The sequence below is a fragment of the Arabidopsis lyrata genome (genome assembly GCF_000004255.2).
Source record: "Arabidopsis lyrata subsp. lyrata unplaced genomic scaffold ARALYscaffold_7, whole genome shotgun sequence".
Classification (NCBI taxonomy): domain Eukaryota; kingdom Viridiplantae; phylum Streptophyta; class Magnoliopsida; order Brassicales; family Brassicaceae; genus Arabidopsis; species Arabidopsis lyrata.
The window spans coordinates 1,042,849-1,058,310 of NW_003302549.1; the positions used below are offsets into that span (position 1 = coordinate 1,042,849).

At 35.5% G+C, this 15,462-nt stretch overlaps 4 protein-coding genes across 5 annotated transcripts; 3 read left to right on the forward strand and 1 right to left on the reverse strand.

Moving 5' to 3' along the window:
• Nucleotides 1-1,176: 1,176 nt before the first annotated feature.
• On the reverse strand, nucleotides 1,177-3,004 carry LOC9305032 (protein RMD5 homolog A). The gene is made up of 2 exons (XM_021019101.1): nucleotides 2,886-3,004; nucleotides 1,177-2,567 (listed from the first exon to the last, which is right to left on the reverse strand). The coding sequence occupies exon 2, from the start codon at nucleotides 2,520-2,522 to the stop codon at nucleotides 1,362-1,364; it is 1,161 nt and encodes a 386-aa protein (XP_020874760.1). The 5' UTR covers nucleotides 2,523-2,567; nucleotides 2,886-3,004; the 3' UTR covers nucleotides 1,177-1,361.
• Nucleotides 3,005-6,474: 3,470 nt separating this feature from the next.
• On the forward strand, nucleotides 6,475-10,511 carry LOC9305033 (phosphoenolpyruvate carboxykinase (ATP)). The gene is made up of 13 exons (XM_021017204.1): nucleotides 6,475-6,743; nucleotides 6,837-7,128; nucleotides 7,557-7,753; nucleotides 7,839-7,992; nucleotides 8,083-8,167; nucleotides 8,256-8,356; nucleotides 8,456-8,754; nucleotides 8,930-9,103; nucleotides 9,189-9,254; nucleotides 9,337-9,515; nucleotides 9,603-9,772; nucleotides 9,869-10,037; nucleotides 10,121-10,511. The coding sequence occupies exons 2-13, from the start codon at nucleotides 6,851-6,853 to the stop codon at nucleotides 10,262-10,264; spliced, it is 2,016 nt and encodes a 671-aa protein (XP_020872863.1). The 5' UTR covers nucleotides 6,475-6,743; nucleotides 6,837-6,850; the 3' UTR covers nucleotides 10,265-10,511.
• An 87-nt stretch (nucleotides 10,512-10,598) lies between these two features.
• On the forward strand, nucleotides 10,599-12,748 carry LOC9303000. 2 transcript variants are annotated; one of them, XM_002866882.2, is made up of 6 exons: nucleotides 10,599-10,791; nucleotides 11,149-11,325; nucleotides 11,411-11,528; nucleotides 11,637-11,669; nucleotides 11,750-12,369; nucleotides 12,478-12,748. In XM_002866882.2, the coding sequence occupies exons 2-6, from the start codon at nucleotides 11,162-11,164 to the stop codon at nucleotides 12,575-12,577; spliced, it is 1,035 nt and encodes a 344-aa protein (XP_002866928.1). In that variant the 5' UTR covers nucleotides 10,599-10,791; nucleotides 11,149-11,161; the 3' UTR covers nucleotides 12,578-12,748. The 2 variants fall into 2 exon arrangements, with proteins under 2 accessions (XP_002866928.1, XP_020872864.1); XM_021017205.1 differs by lacking the exon at nucleotides 10,599-10,791 and adding an exon at nucleotides 10,798-10,992.
• Nucleotides 12,749-12,819: 71 nt separating this feature from the next.
• Nucleotides 12,820-15,246, forward strand: LOC9303001 (probable hexokinase-like 2 protein). Its single transcript, XM_002866883.2, has 8 exons — nucleotides 12,820-13,400; nucleotides 13,478-13,628; nucleotides 13,705-13,959; nucleotides 14,047-14,202; nucleotides 14,294-14,392; nucleotides 14,481-14,611; nucleotides 14,702-14,783; nucleotides 14,879-15,246. Exons 1-8 carry the CDS (start codon nucleotides 13,117-13,119, stop codon nucleotides 15,212-15,214), a joined length of 1,494 nt encoding a protein of 497 aa, XP_002866929.1. The 5' UTR covers nucleotides 12,820-13,116; the 3' UTR covers nucleotides 15,215-15,246.
• The last annotated feature ends 216 nt before the right edge of the window (nucleotides 15,247-15,462 follow it).

Here is a 15,462-nt window from a genome sequence, read left to right on the forward strand (position 1 = left end):
ACTTTTCCCGCAAAAAAAATTTTTTGGCGGGAAAAAGTTTTACGGGAAAATTTTACAAGGTTTTTTAAAGGTTTTTTACAAGTTTTTACAAGTGTTTTGGCGGGAAAAATTGCGGGATCACTTTTCCCGCCAAAAAATATTTTGTATTTTGTGGACCTAATTTTGTTATATTTCCTTATATATTTGTGATATCTTTTATTAAAAGAAGGGTAATTTAGTCATTTTGTACATAAAAAGGGGTATTTTTAAAAATGGACAGCCAAAGGGGGCATTTTTGAAAAAGAGTATTAAAAAGGGAGCATTTTTGTGAGTCTCCCATTTAAATAAGAGATTTACCAGTAAATAAACATTGCCACAAATCTCTCCATAATTACTCCACGACTACTTTTTAAAATTTCACATCCAAAATTTCTTCCAATATCTCTAACTAAACGATTTTAAGAAACAAATTAATAACTTTTCTCCATAAAAAATCTCCGCAGTTTCTTTTTAGAAAATAGATTCTGAAATATCTTATTTCAACTAATTACTTATCAAATTCATTATCAACACAAAATCGCACCAATATAATCATACCAACAAACTTAAAGAAAGAATTAAATTATAATAACAATTGTAATTGTAGCATAATCTTCTAAAATACTGATTTGATATATTAGATTCTGATTTAGTTTAGATTGCAAATATATAGATGTATATAAATCATTATATGGGTCATACACTATATATGTATTTAAAAAATACAATATAATCGTTTATATCTATATATAAACTTCAAATTATTTACATTTCACTATTTTTTAAAATATAGTCCCGCGGTGTACCACGGGTCAATCTCTCTATATATATGTATAAAATATTAACATTGTAACTGTACACTTAATAATAATATAATATATAAATATATATATATATATATATATATGTACATTTTTAAAATATTAAATAATAGGTTATATATATAAATAATCTATTAAATAAATTATATTTCGATTTTCTTAAAAAATTATAACCCCGCGGTGTACCGCGGGTTAAAATCTAGTTGAAATACAAATTGGAAGTGTAAAGCTAAACTAATTTTGCAATGTAAAAAATTTCTATATTCACAAAGTTTAACAAACAAAGAGCAACAACACAACAACAACAACAACAACAAAAAAAAAAAACACATTCTTATGGGATGTCCAATAAATCATCTAAAAACTTCCCCTGATCAATTTGTACACAAAATCTTCATCTTTTAAGAAACTTCATGAAAAAAAAACAGAGGACACCACAAGGTTACATTTTGACACAGATTTCACCGATTCAGAACTTAGTTCCAGTTTATATCGGTCATTCGTTTTTTCCGAGCTTTCGTTTCAAAAGTGCAACTGCTTACACCTCGAGATGTCTACATCGGTTGGGCAATAAGGACACTTGAAAGACGACTTAGAGCCATTCTTTGACATTTTGTTGATCGTCTGCTTGCAAAGCACATGTCCACAAGACATCATCATTGGAGGGTTATCATCACTTGACTGTTCTTTAGAGACTGGACAGACAAACACTGAATGAAACTGAAACTCCTCTGATAGCTGCACATCGACAGGAAGTTGTTCCATGGTCTGCCAATCAAGCTTCTTGTTCGCCATCACGTTCATGTATTTCAATAGTACTGGTAACGCTTGTGTACCCGCTTTTACTGTTATACTCAACGGGCTTTCAGATGATTCACCGAGTAGGTTGCAGTACTGTCGGGTTAGCTCTTTGACTGCATTGTTCCACAGAGCGGGGGAGAGAAACTCGGAGTATGGTGATCTATCGAGTTTTCTGTTCCATAACAGTGAACACATGAGCTTCTGGATTTCCGGGAGGCAGCTATCTGCAAACGTAGCGATATGTTTTCTCGCGTAGTTGATAGCTTCTTTGGAGTTTTTGCCTTGCGCTATTTCCAGAAAGTGTAGACTGTGAAGCTTCATCTCAAGATCAGACCTTGCTTGCTTTAGTTTGTCTGAGTTTGAAACTGCCCAATTAAGAGCTGGTTCAAGATCTCGTCTCTTCATAGCTTCTAGTATCCGATACATTTCCACAAAAGATTGTCTAGTGGAACATTCAGATTCACCAGTTTCAGCAACCAAACAGTCACCAATGTCAAACATTCCTTGCCGGTAGAAAAAGTTGGCGATAATCTGGTTAACGATATGAGTATCGAACTCGACATTGTTTCTATAAGCCTTTGATATGTCTGGATTCAGCTGTTTCTCCAGAACTTTAGGGTACTTGGTCAAAGCCGCATGTAGTTCTTTCTCAGCAGCTTCAAGTTGAGTGATAGGAGCAATCTCCATAAACACTTTCTTCACATCAGCAAGGATAGATCTATGATCAAGCAGAGTATCTGATGATGGTGTCTCCTGCAATATACTCAAAGCCTTGTCGATTTCTTGAGACAGCAAGTGAACAATCTCATTTGTTTTGCTATAAGAAAGCTTCTGCTTGGTCGCAACACGATCAAACGCATCCTTAATGCTCTTTAGCTCCATTCTTAGATAGTCAAAAATCACTCTCAAGAATCGACGAAATCGTACCTGAGAAACATATACTAAAGTGAATCATCGAAGACTACAAAAATTAGACATTTTCTTGAACCATCAAGACTACAAAAATCGGATCTTTAAATGATTCAAATCCAAATTAGAAACTTAAAACAGAGGACACAAATTCCCCTAATTGAAGAATCAAATAATACAAAATGATTCCAGAATAAACAGATCAGATCAAAGGATGATTCCATAATTTTTATTGATAGAATCAAAGATCTCAATCAATTTCAAACTAACGATTCTCGAACATCCAGAAAATGAATCTAAAGACTTTTTACATACACAAAGAAAGGAAAATCGTACCTGAGATCGAGAGGTAGAAGATGAAGTTTCGTGGATCAAAGTAAAACACAGACTTGGCTTCGAACCAGATTTCGTGATTTTCTTCTGTCTTTTTTTTTTTGGTTAAAAAAAATGTTTTCGTGTTCTTATTTTCTCATCACTCCTTCAGATTATCCTTACGAGTTGGAACTATCACGTGTTTTAGTGAATAATGAATCTCAGCCGTTGGATTCGTACAGTGTTGTATACTTTAATGTGGAGCATATGACAGACGATTCCAGCTCTAGGTCTTTTGAACTTAAAAGCCCATTTTCTATTTTCAAAGGAGAGAAAAGGCCCAACTACGGATTCAACTGAGAAATAGACGACTTTTCATTTTGATAAATTGTTCCGCAGTAAGTGTAACGGTAACTTTTTCTTACCGTTATGATCAATTTCCGTTTTGTTTTTGCAGCCCAAATAATATAAAGGGAAACAATTTAACCTCGTCGAAAAAAAGGAAAAAAATAGTCATCTCTGCTTCTTTGATAATTCAAAATTCTCCCTCCTAGCTCCTTCAAGAAAAGGAAAGACCAACATAATAATTTACAAAAACGTTCTAGTCAAATTATTGCAACTTTGTTTTAGTAACGTAATTCCAAAATTTCATAATCGATTGGTTTTGAATTTTCGTTTTGTTTATAAATAGTGATGTTAACACTTAAAAGTGTGTATAGAAAACTACATTAATGTTTCATGAAACCACTTTAAATAGAAAACTATGGGTACGTAGAAACCACGCAAAAAAATTTTTAAAAAAAAAAATAAAAATTCAACAAAATTCTGTCCCCCAACGTAAGAAAAATATAGCTATGTATATATAATTAGAGAAAAAATAGAAACATATTCTCATTTTGCTTTCATCAAATCATATATTTTACTCTGTTTTCTTTTGTGTGATTCATTTTATTTGTTTCAATAATGTTAAAATACGAGAAAACCACCAAAAAACGAATATATAGGAAAAACAAATGCGTTGAATTATGACATCAGTAGAAAACTTTTTTTGCGGACTGTGAAATTGAGATATTCAAGAAAAGGAAAGTGGAGAAGAGTCAATCGGCCTCCCCCACAAGGAGACAAAATTGGAATCTATAATGGGAATGTAACTACTTACAATTAATAAAAGAAAGAACCAATGAACATTCAAAAGTAAATTTGAGAGTAGATACATATAATAGTACTAACCACTCCCTTGCACATGTTTAATCTACAGCGTTGGATCCCCATTATCAAGTAGTACCTATGTCAAGATTCAACAAGATCTTCAATGAACAAGATGGAAAACAACTATTCAACTCTTTACTTATTCGTGGTCAGAGAGATTAGAATTTATAAATGCAAATTAATTCATCTTTTTGGAATTTGGGTCATTGATGTGAATCTCTATCGGCGGAGCTAGAATTTTCTTTTATCGGGGTCAAAATATAGAAATCATTTTTCATAAAATATATGTGATTATTTTTTTTCAAATTATATTGCATCTAATTAACTTATGTCTTTTAACTAAATAATAATATTTTGATATTTCTAAAAAAAAGTTTGGTTGTATAAAACATGATAATTGATATACATAAAAGACAATTTATAAATGGAAAAAAAGAGTAGTTAAAAGCAAAAATAATAAAATTGTAGTGGAATACAAGTAATTATATAGATTCATAGTAATTAAAGAAAAGAAAAATATGCTATTGAAGTACATGAAAACATTTTTCACAAAATTAAAAACAAACTTATATATAATTATTAGTGGTTATAACCCATATAATTTTGCAATATTAAAAAATTATGGTTTAAAGGGTCAAAATAATGGTTTTCACAATTTTCACTAGGGTCAATTTATAGGATTTTAATTAAATATCTACATACTTATTTAAATTTTCCATAGTATTAGTTTAATATTAAAAATTCACCGGGGTCAGTTGACCCCATGGTTGTATGTTGCCTCCGCCCATGTCTATCGGTCACGGCCGAGACCGACAACCCAAAAAAAATGTCATGAAATTTTCACGGGACTCTCTCGCGTGAGTCGTGATCTCTCTCTCTCCATCGCCATAATATATGTGCCAACGGAAGATTTTTTTCTTACAACAAAAAACTCTTATTCCTCCTAAAAAGCTAAATTTCAACGAAAGACTTAAATTTTGCTTAACTTTTTTCTATATTCTTTTGATTTTTCGAAAACTCGGTCGACTGGGTCCAGACTATTAAAGTTGGATCAGATTATGATTTCTTAGGCATTAAAATGAATTATGATCAATTTCCGATCCAGTTTATATAGGGCTAATATGTTATCGTGTTTTAATGAGTTGTAGTAAATACATCTTTGTGATCAAAATGCAAATCCCGTGAGACTTTGTGGACGAGAGTACGTGGTGCTTATTATGACTTGCACCTTTTTTCATGTCCGATTAAATACAAAATTAATTATATAACAAGATTTTTATAAAGAGAAGATCCGAACCGTAGATTCTTGCCACATCTTTTTATTTTATTTCTATTGTTACACTTTTGTTTATTGTTGTCTTCATTATCCTGCGCCCATGCTAGCATGCAAATTGCAGAGTCTCTCTGATAAAATTATTCTCCTTCACTTTTAGGCTCAGAAAGTTGGAGTATCTAAATATTGATAAAGTAATTACAATCAAATGATGAACATAAACAATAAATTCCAAAAACGACACGTGAGGAAGGTTCTTGTAATTGTGAATAACAATCATCATGTTCGTAACGTTCCTTGTAGTAAATTTCCTGATTCATACATATAATAATATAGTGTGAATATGGTTATATATAACTATACGTATATTTGTTCAACCTCCCTTGCGTGTCCTCTCACGAATCCACTTGCTTTGAGATGCGTGCCCATCTCCTAAAATACAATCGGAGCGATGTCTATCGTTTTCGATATTCTCCTTAACGATCTAACGAATTTCAATTTACAAGTCGAACTTATATGATTAGTATATTAGCTCTCTTTCAATTTTGTCGACGGCTATTAAGATGCAAAATCTTCTTTAATTCAGAAAATGATCTCTTGTTTAATTAATCAATTTACCGTTGTATGACAATAATTTTTTTATCATATAGAAAGTTAACTTCGTTTTTTTTTTGGTATTAAGTGGTATATATCATCATCAAACAACTTGATTTAAGTGACACTTGCAAAGATTATATGATGGAGATCGTAAAATCGTTTACCAAAATGCAACTTACAGATTTCTTTTAATCAAGTTGAATAAAATAGGCAAGTTGCTCGCTTGTAACACGTTGATTTCTTTAAAGATTTATTTCCCATCTGAACTATTTTAGATAAATAATTTTTAATTTGATTTAATACTAGTTAAAATGAAAAATAAAGAGAGTCAAATCTTATCCTTGATTACCAAAAATAAAAAGTTGAATTTCATTATTTCATACCAACTACGAGAATTTCAACACTAGAGGTAGCCGAGCTATCGAGTTTTTCAAACAAAAAACACGTAAAAAATTCACATAAATATTTTTCCTTTAAAAATTACAAAATTATCTTTACATTATCGTGTGGGGTCTATCATAAATGGTATAGTCATCTTTATCAGACAGACCACCGGTTATGTTAAGAGAAGAAAAAAAAAAAAGGGCTCTTCCTAGGAAGATAGATCTTAACCATGGTTAACACTCTCACGGTTAATTATTAACCATGGTTAGAAAAATCTAACCTTTAAAAAGCCCACTTTCGCTTCTCTTCACATTCGCATCATTTTGTATCATCCCTGAAAACCTTAAATGATCTTCTCCTCCGATCATTAATCTCTTTAATCTTTCTCAATCTTCTTGTTCTTGATCTCTCTTCCTCCGGTAAGAAAAGTAACGTTGATGAGGATTTTAGTTCAGTACGAGTTAATGAATTGATCGTGAGTGTAATCAAACTTTGTAACTCTGTTTTTGTAGGAAACGGTGAAAAGATGTCGGCCGGTAACGGAAACGCTACTAACGGTGACGGAGGATTTAGTTTCCCTAAAGGACCGGTGATGCCGAAGATAACGACCGGAGCAGCAAAGAGAGGTAACGGAATCTGCCACGACGATAGTGGTCCGACGGTGAATGCCACGACCATCGATGAGCTTCATTCGTTACAGAAGAAACGTTCTGCTCCTACCACTCCGATCAACCAAGGCGCCGCCGCTGCTTTCGCCGCCGTCTCCGAGGAGGAGCGTCAGAAGATTCAGCTTCAATCTATCAGGTCCTTATAACTACTTCACATATGTAGATTATTATTTATACGTTAATGAAATAATTTATCTCGAATTAAGGAAGATTATTGCGTTTTCGTGTCCGATCATTTTCATGGAAAAGAAGAAAAAAAAAATCAGGAGTTTTGTTTTCTTTTTCAAGAATTGTCTTTTAGCTAGAAATCTTTTTTTTTAAATGAGTTTTGGTATTAGTATTAAATATTTCTGACGTGATATATGTACATTAAACTTGAAAATTTTCAATAACTCTTTCTTCCTTTAATTCGGCAATATAATTTGTTTTTGTTTATTTTTGGATTAGAAATTTAATGACAAATTAATGCGCTTTAGTGACTATTACCAGAAAATAATAATTTAATGTACATGACACGTGGCATAAAATGACACGTGGAAACTAATTTTGATAATGATGAAACAGTGCATCGTTAGCTTCGTTAACGAGAGACTCAGGACCAAAGGTGGTGAGAGGAGATCCGGCGGAGAAGAAGACCGATGGTTCAACTACTCCGGCGTACGCACACGGCCAACATCATTCTATCTTTTCTCCGGCTACTGGTGCCGTCAGTGATAGCTCCTTGAAGTTTACACACGTCCTCTACAATCTTTCCCCTGCAGGTGAAAAAAACAACTAAAATCCGAATCCGAATCCGATTTTTCTGCAGATGAATTTGATAGATTGGTTTGTGATTTGTTGTTGTAGAGCTTTACGAGCAAGCTATTAAGTATGAGAAAGGTTCGTTTATCACTTCTAATGGAGCTTTGGCGACGCTTTCTGGTGCTAAGACTGGTCGTGCTCCGAGAGATAAGCGTGTTGTTAGAGATGCGACTACTGAGGATGAGCTTTGGTGGGGAAAGTGAGTATTCCTGAGCTCAATTTCGATTGATGGAGTTTTTTGGGTTTATGCTCTGTTTTCGTTTATTGATTTGGTTTGATTTTGATTTAGGGGTTCACCGAATATCGAAATGGATGAACATACTTTCATGGTGAACAGAGAAAGAGCTGTTGATTACTTGAATTCCTTGGATAAGGTATAAATTTTTGATAACTTTAATCAATTGTTGTGAGTGTACAAGTTGGATCTAAGTTATGAAATTTCTGTTGTTGTTGGGGTTATAGGTCTTTGTCAATGATCAATACTTAAACTGGGATCCAGAGAACAGAATCAAAGTCAGGATTGTCTCAGCTAGAGCTTATCATTCACTGTTTATGCACAACATGTAAGTAAAACCATTGTTACAATTTTAATACATTATTGTACCCTTTGGGTTTTGGGTGAAAGAAAACAACAAATTAGTAACTGGTGAGGGGGGTGGTAGGTGTATCCGACCAACTCAGGAGGAGCTTGAGAGCTTTGGTACTCCGGATTTCACTATATACAATGCTGGACAGTTTCCGTGTAACCGTTACACTCATTACATGACTTCGTCCACTAGCGTAGACCTTAATCTGGCTAGGAGGGAAATGGTTATTCTTGGTACTCAGTATGCCGGGGAAATGAAGAAGGGTCTTTTCAGTGTGATGCATTACCTTATGCCTAAGCGTCGGATTCTCTCCCTTCATTCTGGATGCAACATGGGAAAAGATGGAGATGTTGCTCTCTTCTTTGGACTTTCAGGTATTGTAGTCTCATCACCAAACACCATGTTTTGGTGATGATGGAAGGAACGATAAATCAGATGATACTACACAAAATTACTCCTGAAGTGACTTTAGAACCCTCTTTGTTGAAATGAGGCGTGTGAATTCAGATTGATGATTGTTTTTTTGTTTTCTATGAATGTTGATTTTAGGTACTGGGAAGACAACGCTGTCTACTGATCACAACAGGTATCTTATTGGAGATGATGAGCATTGTTGGACTGAGACTGGTGTTTCGAACATTGAGGGTGGATGCTATGCTAAGTGTGTTGATCTTTCGAGGGAGAAGGAGCCTGATATCTGGAACGCCATCAAGTTTGGAACAGGTAAAAAGACAACATATTGGAATTGTTTTTGAGAAAAAAAACATCAAATCAGTGATATAACAATATGATTCTGATGTCGTTGCAGTTTTGGAAAATGTTGTGTTTGATGAGCACACCAGAGAAGTGGATTACTCTGATAAATCCGTTACAGGTAAAAACAATTGTTATTCCTTTCGTCCCTGTTCTTCATTACAATTAACAGAATGATAATTTTCGATTCTCCTTGGCTGCAGAGAACACACGTGCTGCGTACCCGATCGAGTTCATTCCAAATGCGAAAATACCTTGTGTTGGTCCACACCCGACAAATGTGATACTTCTGGCTTGTGATGCCTTTGGTGTTCTCCCACCTGTGAGCAAGCTGAATCTGGCACAAACCATGTACCACTTCATAAGTGGTTACACTGCTCTGGTATGCTTGAAGAGAAGTCTCAATTTTTCCTTTGGATCAATATTCATAAATTTCAAAACCTTAACCAAAGATGTGCAACATATATAGGTCGCTGGCACAGAGGATGGCATCAAGGAGCCAACAGCAACATTCTCAGCTTGCTTTGGTGCAGCTTTCATAATGTTGCATCCGACAAAGTATGCAGCTATGTTAGCTGAGAAGATGAAGACACAAGGTGCTACTGGTTGGCTTGTGAACACTGGTTGGTCCGGTGGCAGGTATGTCCTTCTATGGAAACCGATACAGTCAAATTCTGTCTTGTTACGCGTGCTTGTAGGCTATAAACATGATCTGTAACATTTTCTTTTCTGCAGTTATGGTGTTGGAAACAGAATCAAGCTGGCATACACTAGAAAGATCATCGATGCAATCCATTCAGGCAGCCTGTTGAAGGCGAACTACAAGAAAACTGAAATCTTTGGATTTGAAATCCCAACTGAGATTGAAGGGATACCTTCAGAGATCTTGGACCCCATCAACGCCGTAAGTGTCTGCAAAATCCCTCTTTTTTGGGATCCTGAGTGATGATGAACAATTTTGTTGATTTGGGTTTTATGAAAATGCAGTGGTCTGATAAGAAGGCACACAAGGAAACTCTGGTGAAACTGGGAGGTTTGTTCAAGAAGAACTTTGAGGTTTTTGCTAACCATAAGATTGGTGTGGATGGTAAGCTTACGGAGGAGATTCTCGCTGCTGGTCCTATCTTTTAGAAAAACCAAACTATGATGGATGATGTTGTCGAAAAGAAAAGATCTATTATTTATTCAGAAGAATAAAATAAGACTTGTGTTTTTGTTGTGTATCTCTCTGGAGAATGGAGAGAACTTGATGTTCCAAATGTGGTGGATATGAATATGATGACCAGAAGACATATGTAATTTGATTGTTGTTATTTATTGTCATTTATTTTTGTTGGGCTTTTGCCAGCATTTACATGATAGAACCAAGTACGAATAATATGAATTCTGGTCCAATTTGATGATGGTTTTCTAAATGGATAGGAAACTTAATAATTTATTTTATCACAATATTAAATCTTTATGGTCATCATTACAAAGTAAATGATAATTATGGTCGTTAAAAAAAAGAAGGAAATATGTAAAAAAAGGAAAATTCTATCTGCCTATAAAAGCTTCAGTGCCTCAACGTCTTTCTGTATTGCTTGCTCTGTCCATTAAAGTCCTCCAAAGCAAAGCTTCAGACTGAAACCAGATTTCGTGTGACTTCGTTTCTCAACGTAAGTTATCTTTCTTTTCTCCAAAGGTTTCTGTCAATTTCAATGTCACATCCTCTTAACAAGGATCTAGTTAGAGATTTTGAGTAACTTGAATCGTAAGTTATCTTAGGGCATGTCTCGTAGAAACTTTACCTTAGTTTGGTTTGGGAATTGGCATTAGAGCCTGATTGTACTGGAAACAGAACCCGAACCCTAGTTATGGTAACGTTTTGTGAACTTGATTTTGATATGACGCAGAAACCCTAATTTTGTGGTTTTTCTTGAAGCAGATCGAATTCTTTTTACATTGCTTCTTGTAGATCTGCGACGATGTCTTATATGAATACACATATTGAATTAAAGATCTTTTAATTGCAGGCCATTAATTACTATGACAACTTATCTTCCAAGAAATATACAATCTTACAAATCAGAGTTTCTTGAATTCCGTCAACGGATTAAAGAGTCGATTAGGAAGAAGATGCAAAACGGAAACACTATTATAGCTCCAACATCACAGACACATGAGAGCAAAAGTAATCTTCCTTATAACGAGTAAGTTTTATTTGCTAGTTTTGATTTTTATGTGTGTAAGAGAATTAATTAGCATGAATTGAATATTCTGACTCTGTTTTTGCAGCTTTGGTTCCTTTTTTGGTCCTTCTCAGACTGTTATTGCTTCAAGAGTCTTACAAGAAAGCAAAGCGCTTTTAGAAAACAAGACATCGGCTGCTAAAATGTTAAACTCGATTCAAAATGTATGTCTCAGATCCTTCCTTTTCACATTTTTGATATTAGCAAGTGTTTTTTGTTCTTACTCCTTTATAATATAAGGCTGATGAAACTGTTTTGTGTCTTGTGTACAGAAGAAAAGTCCTGTTCAAATTAATGCGAATGAGGTAACTTCATCGATGTTTGACAATTCTGTGTTGATTTTTTTTTTTACCTTTTGCTAATATGCCCTTTTTTACTTGCTTAGGTGAAAAGAAAAGCTGAGAAACTTAGGGATGCAAGAGACTACTCTTTCCTTTTCTCTGATGATGCTCAGCTTCCTGTTTCCATCAAGCAACCACCTAAGTTTAGACCAAGTTCCAGAGAAATCCAAATGAATCATTCAAAACAGGCTTCTTCAGGCAGCCAAATGCTGCCAAGACCAGGTTCATCAACTAATGTTGAAGCGCACATGAGCGGGGATTCTGCAAGAAAGTACTCTCGAAAGCAGAAATCGATTAGCAAGAATGGCCAACCAAGTTCTAAATTAGGGCCTCAGAGACAACTGTCCTCATCAAAGCCTTTGACATATGATCCTAAACAACAAAGGGTAAAACAGAGGAATGTTTCCTTGGAACTCACAAGGTCGCAACTGCCTCCTGCCAAACACCAGTCGATTAGCGAACCACCATTGAAGCGAGCTCTTCAACTGAAGAAGAAGAAGAAGAAGAAGCCAGTGAAAATGTCAGAAGATGATTTGGCGGCCTTGCAAATGGTTAGACAGATGTGCAAGACTGATCGTTTTGCGGGGCGTGATCTCGACGAAGACTATGATGATAGGTGCATGGAAGCTAACTTTGATGATATCATGAGGGAAGAGAAACGAAGGTATGTTATTCTTTATTTACATGTTTTACAATTTACAACAAGTAGAAGATGTTTTAAGAATCTTCCCGGGAAACCTAAACGGTCATGTTTGTTTGTTGTTTGATACAGTGAGAAACTTGCGAAGAAAGAAGACGCGGAACAACTGCGGTTGATAGAGGAAGAAGAAAGAGTGAGAAAGCAGATCAAGAAGCAGAAGCTAAGCCATTAAGAAGAATTGTGGTTTAGGGTTAGAGATCGAATCTACGTTTCTGATCTTGTTAATAATCAAGTGATCAGATTAATTATAGAACTCTACGCAAGGAAAGAGTTTTCTGTTTTCTTTATTAGGCAATGACATTTGTTTGTTTGTTGTTACACTTTAGTGAGACTTGACAATGTATTCTTTCTCTGTTCTTAAGGATCAACGAAACAGAGTTTTGAAGTCTTCTTTTGGTTAGGATAAGAGTGCTATCAAAACCATAGCACGTCTACAGCGAATCCATCAATTATAGGGCCAATTTGCTCTAAATTTATCAACCAACCATATTTCCCTCCACACCAAAATCAAACCAAAACAAATTCCTTACACGTAACCCAAAATAAATTTTTGTCTAAACCGAGTTATCCGGTTTAGTGAAAGAAAAAAATAGGTTGAATGATTCAACCTGATACGCAAAACAAGCTAACAAGAGAACGCATCTTATTTTCTTTGAAATTGTTACTGTGTTAATCAGAGATCGGGGAAAAAAAAAAAACTCTGTAGTAAAAATGACTAGGAAAGAGGTTGTTCTGGCCGTGACGGCTGCAACGGTTACGGCGGTTGCAGCAGTTGTACTAATGGGTCGGTGGATCCGGAGGAAAGAGCGGCGGCGGAAACATACGCAGAGAATTTTGAGAAAATTCGCTAGAGAATGCGCCACGCCGGTTTCGAAACTCTGGGCGGTGGCGGACGCTTTGGTCGCCGACATGACCGCCTCTTTAGCCGCTGCGACCGCCGAGTGTTGTGGTTCTCTCAACATGCTTGTTTCATTCGCCGGTTCACTCCCTTCCGGGTAAATCAGAATCCTCTGTTTTAGACAGAGAGTATTAGATGACAGTTAATTAACGGTGTTTAGTGTGTTACGTGTAGTGATGAGAAAGGAGTACACTATGGAGTTAACTTGAGAGGCAGGGAACTTTTACTGTTACGTGGGACGTTAGGAGGTAATGAAGAGCCTATTTCTGACGTACATAAGCAGGAGATTCCGATCCCTGAAGATGTTTTAAATGGTTCATTCAAGGTATGAATATAGATAGATACACGATTTCTTGAATTACACGTTAGGTTTACTTGAAGCTGAAGTTTTTTGGACTCAGGAGCTTTGCGATTTCATATCATTGGAGCTTGTTAAATTTCTTGCGATGAATCCTGGTGAAGAAGCAGAGGAAGTGAATAACCTCGGGTTTACATTGACGCGCTCTGTTGAGCAGATTGGGTCAGGTTCAATCTCGGCTATACATAGGAAGAGTTTAGCAAATGATGATGATGATAAGGTTTTGAAAGATTTGGTGAATGACATGAATGAATCATTGGAAAGACACGGTCTGAAAATTCGGATGAACACAGCGCTGGTAAGCGGGCCTAAAGATGATCCGCCATGAAGATATATTATGCTAGAAGTTTTAATGATCTTTTGAGAATCTTGTTTTTGAAATCAGGTGGATAATACAATAGGAGAGTTGGCTGGAGGAAGGTATTATCACAAGGACACTGTGGCTGCAGTATCATTAGGTCTGGGAACTAATGCTGCTTACATTGAACAAGCTCAAGAGATATCGAGGTGGAAATCCGCAATATTCGAGCCACAAGAGATCGTATGTTAAGATACTTTCAACACATTTAATCCAATATCAAATAGCTTTTCATAGTTGTGATATCAAGTGATTGTACATGATAAGATTGTAGGTTGTTAGCACAGAATGGGGAGATTTCAGATCTTGTCATCTTCCTATAACTGAGTTTGATGCTTCTCTTGATGCAGAAAGCTTGAATCCTGGACATCGAGTAAGAACGCATACCGATTAGTTATCTCTGAGTTTTTCAGATCATTTTTAGTGTGTTTTGAGATTTTTTTTTTCTTCTCTGTTTTAAGGTATTTGAGAAGATGGTGTCTGGAAGATACTTAGGGGAGATAGTAAGAAGAGTGTTACTTAGAATGTCTGAAGAATCTGCTCTCTTTGGAGATACACTGCCTCCAAAACTCACAATTCCTTACATTTTATGGTACCTTAACTATATATGTATACTTCTTTTAGACTTCGATATGAAACTAGATCCCAAGAACTAAACTGTGATTTTTGGAGCGTGTTTTAGGTCGCCAGATATGGCTGCAATGCATCAAGATATATCCGAAGAACGGGAGATTGTAAACAAAAAGCTCAAGGAGGTTTTCGGAGTAAGCTTCATAGAGACTCATTCGCTTTTCAATTTAGAAATTTTGATTTGAGTTAAAAACAAAAAAATCTTGAATATCTTGTGTGAACCCTGTAGATCATGGATTCAACTCTTGCGGCGAGAGAAGTGGTAATTGAAGTATGCGATGTAGTCGCGGAACGAGCGGCTCGCACGGCGGGAGCAGGAATAGTTGGGATGATAAAGAAGCTGGGAAGGTTAGAGAAGAAAATGAGCATTGTGATAGTTGAAGGAGGATTGTATGATCATTATAGAGTCTTTAGAAACTATCTTCATAGCAGCGTTTGGGAAATGCTCGGTGATGAGTTATCAGATCACGTTGTCATTGAGCATTCTCACGGTGGATCTGCTGCCGGAGCTCTCTTCCTTGCGGCATGTGGAGACGGCGGCCAACAAGAATCTGAAAGCCAGTGACGATGATGATTCTTTTTGTGTTTCTTTTTTTTGGTAAGTATTCTTTTTGTGTTTCTTACAATCAAATAAGAACTTAATTTTATTTTATCATGTTTATTTAATTAAAAAATTAAGTTTTTTTTTTTTTTTTTGACGTCTAGATTTATTATTTATTGTAAATTATGAGAACTGTTACATAGACGATTCTACAATGGACAATTCCTTCCGACCCTTATTAGATCCACGACAGACGACACTTCCTTCTCCAT

Excerpts from the sequence above, each read along its gene's own strand:
- LOC9305032 (XM_021019101.1), bottom strand. The coding sequence starts at position 2,522 with ATGGAGCTAAAGAGCATTAAGGATGCGTTTGATCGTGTTGCGACCAAG.
- LOC9305033 (XM_021017204.1), top strand. The coding sequence starts at position 6,851 with ATGTCGGCCGGTAACGGAAACGCTACTAACGGTGACGGAGGATTTAGT. Across the intron at positions 8,168-8,255 it reads ACTTGAATTCCTTGGATAAG|GTCTTTGTCAATGATCAATA; the intron begins GTATAAATTTTT and ends TTGGGGTTATAG. Across the intron at positions 8,755-8,929 it reads TCTCTTCTTTGGACTTTCAG|GTACTGGGAAGACAACGCTG; the intron begins GTATTGTAGTCT and ends TGTTGATTTTAG.
- LOC9303000 (XM_002866882.2), top strand. The coding sequence starts at position 11,162 with ATGACAACTTATCTTCCAAGAAATATACAATCTTACAAATCAGAGTTT. Across the intron at positions 11,670-11,749 it reads TTCAAATTAATGCGAATGAG|GTGAAAAGAAAAGCTGAGAA; the intron begins GTAACTTCATCG and ends TTACTTGCTTAG. Across the intron at positions 12,370-12,477 it reads ATGAGGGAAGAGAAACGAAG|TGAGAAACTTGCGAAGAAAG; the intron begins GTATGTTATTCT and ends TGTTTGATACAG.
- LOC9303001 (XM_002866883.2), top strand. The coding sequence starts at position 13,117 with ATGACTAGGAAAGAGGTTGTTCTGGCCGTGACGGCTGCAACGGTTACG. Across the intron at positions 13,629-13,704 it reads TTTTAAATGGTTCATTCAAG|GAGCTTTGCGATTTCATATC; the intron begins GTATGAATATAG and ends TTTTGGACTCAG. Across the intron at positions 14,612-14,701 it reads ACAATTCCTTACATTTTATG|GTCGCCAGATATGGCTGCAA; the intron begins GTACCTTAACTA and ends AGCGTGTTTTAG.